Here is a 2,751-nt window from a genome sequence, read left to right on the forward strand (position 1 = left end):
CTTCTCTAACGAAGACTACTCCCGGACATCATTGTAATGTAGGGTAAATAACCCCTGCCTTGAGGGCAATTGTGGAGACCTAATGGAATTACAGGAAGCAATTGGCCCAAGTGTTAGAGCACTTTGGCTAGCCCATGGCTGCTGGTTACAGTTGCGCAAGCTGCACACTGCATAACTCCACGTTGGTTCACCCTTTAGCCATCAGAGATTATATCTTATTACAATTTTCTGGCAGAGGCCCATCAAGTATCAACGTAGGGACTGACAGCAGGGTTGGTGCCACCCAGGCAGATGTCAAGCCCTCTCTTCTCAGAATATCAAGGCCTGCTCCCACTTTGCCATAAGCATCTTCGAAGCTGGAGACCAGGGGCTCGTTATCCACAGTCCCCCTGCCAGAATGACCCACGTCTCATCCCTGCACCTTGGTGACCTGGTGTCCTGCCGGGTCTTTCTAGTGCCTCAGGCTGGACCTCAGCAAGGGATGGAGGGACATCCAGGGACCTTCAAACCAGGTCACTGTGCAAAGGGGGAAAAAGGAGGGAGGAAAGCCCCCAGAGAACCTCAAAGTCAGCTTCAGGCTCTGTCTTTTCAGGTGCTAATTTAGGAGAGTTTAAAGGAGGTTGCCTAAAAAGAAGCAACAACTGGATACAATGATGGCCAGAATCTAGCAACATAACAATGGAACACAGAAAATAGTTTTCGAAACCTGATGTGTGAAAATAACGTAACACATAATTTACAATTATGGTCATTTTAACAAATGCCTTATGAATCCATAACCCTACTGTATGTATATCATTAAAGAAATCATGTCAACTTTGAAATTCCTTGAAAGGAATACTACATTGCTAGCTCCTTTGGACATAAAGTAAACCTTAGAATTCGTTGCTTGTGTGGCAGAGGTGCTTGTAACTTAAGAGAGAAAGAAAATGGATGGTGATCTAAGAATATTCTTAAGTTGACCATTGAACGAATCAGGGGTTATGAACACCAACCCTCCGCGTAGTCGAAAATCGTGTATAGTTATGTATGTATTCATAAGTGGAAAGGCTTGCTGATTTAATGTTGAAATAAGCACCACGGTTAGTCAGAGCCACCTGCTGGCACCATAGGGTACTGCAGTCCAGCTATATTTCGGATTGAGTGAATTGAATAGTCATCAGGAAAAACCCCATCCAAGAAGAGACGGGAAATTCCTGAGGTGGAGAGAGAGATATAAACGTTGTATGGGTTGACAGTGGACAAACAATGCCACAGTCAAGAAGGTGCCACAGGGATTCCAGTCTCTTACAACTAACATGAAAATTGCCTCACTTTGTCTTTTGGGCACTACAGTTTCCATAAGGAAAATATCAATTATGTATTAAATACCCAGAATGCCTTATTATTACCCCTTCCTCACTGTTAATGTTCAGTGTTATTCCTTCGGGATATCCTCTCACCCGAATCAGTTTTATAATGGGATGGAAAAGTTTCACTTTTCAGAAGTTTATTTTAGTTGGCTGTTAGAACACATCTCTCTCCCAAAAAGCAAGAAATCCTTGAATTGGATCAACTTCATTGTCACACTCCTTTTATTCTCGACTATATGATACCCCCATACCATCTTAGCCATTGCTTTTTCTTTTCTACTTCTTTTTTATTTTCTNTCCTTGAGGGATTTCCAAGCTACAGATGAGCATAAGTGGCAGAGTATGTAGAGAATGGGGCCCTGGTTTGTCAAACACTCAGCCCAGTGCCTGGCACACAGCTGGCACTCACTAAATGCTGGATAATATGCTTATTATGCGCCCCTCTGCCCTGTCCCTCCAGCACTTTCCTGCCGGGCCTCGTGGGCTGGATCAATTGCTTCTTCTTCTGGCTCCTGTTCGCCAGGAAGAAAGAGAGCAGCAACCTCAGCTACAAGATCTTCACCTATGAGTGTCGTTTCAAGCAGCATGTCCAGGACTGGGCCATCCCCAGGTAGGGACTGTGGGGGCCGGGCTGGGGATAGGTCAGTGCCAAAGAAACTTCCTTGGGTTCTCACCACAGCCCTAGCACACAGACAGCCAACCAGGCTCCCAGTCCTACTCATTATTTGTGGGAGGGCGAACCGGAGGCCCTGGGTCTCCTTCCGGTGCAAATGCTCCAGGCCATTCTGCCTCTCGGGGAAAGCCAGTTATGGAATCCCCCACCCCATTCTCCCCATCAGCCCCTCTCCAGCCATGAGACCAGCTCACGGCAGACTTGGGCTTGGAGCGTGTGGTTTCCTGCCAAGCTTCTTATTCTTCTGAAAGACTGCTCCCTATCTCAGGACTGCAGTCAGCAGAGCCCACCCAGCATGCTGGGTGCTGTTACTCTGCATTGGGAGGACCCCCAGCAAGAACCTAGGTTAGGTCTGTAGCCCCAGCTCACTGTAGCTTTCTCTCCCTTTTTGTTTCTCTCCAGGAAAATTAGGGGGCGGGGGGCGCCAGTGCTTAGGGAATGCCTTTGTCACTGTGTTCAAAGGCTGGGGCCACCAGACTCTCCGGGTGGGAATACTAGACAAAGTAATAGTATTAGAATCAGAGTGACTTGACTCTGTCTGAAAAAGAGGAGGCCAAGGCTGTGGGACAGCTGTGGCCAGAGACCTGAAGGGAGCCCCTGATTGGGCGGGGCCTGAGGGCTGAGCCAGGAGCAGTAGGTAGATCTCCAGGGGCACATTCACAGGCTTTGCTTCCCTGGGGAGGACTTTGAGAGAAGCCATGAGCAGTAGGCCTCCTCAGGAGCTGC

At 48.0% G+C, this 2,751-nt stretch overlaps 1 protein-coding gene across 1 annotated transcript in view; it reads left to right on the top strand.

The window, feature by feature from the left end:
* The window catches only part of LOC109379502 (L-gulonolactone oxidase), a 53,861-nt gene that overhangs the window by 47,324 nt on the left and 3,786 nt on the right, over positions 1–2,751 (top strand). Inside the window, exon 8 of the mRNA XM_019636111.1 lies at positions 1,813–1,962. Coding sequence (XP_019491656.1) covers positions 1,813–1,962 — 150 coding nt within the window. The remainder of the gene's footprint in view (positions 1–1,812; positions 1,963–2,751) is intronic.

Source organism: Hipposideros armiger, unplaced genomic scaffold (assembly GCF_001890085.2).
Source record: "Hipposideros armiger isolate ML-2016 unplaced genomic scaffold, ASM189008v1 scaffold_27, whole genome shotgun sequence".
NCBI classification, from domain to species: domain Eukaryota; kingdom Metazoa; phylum Chordata; class Mammalia; order Chiroptera; family Hipposideridae; genus Hipposideros; species Hipposideros armiger.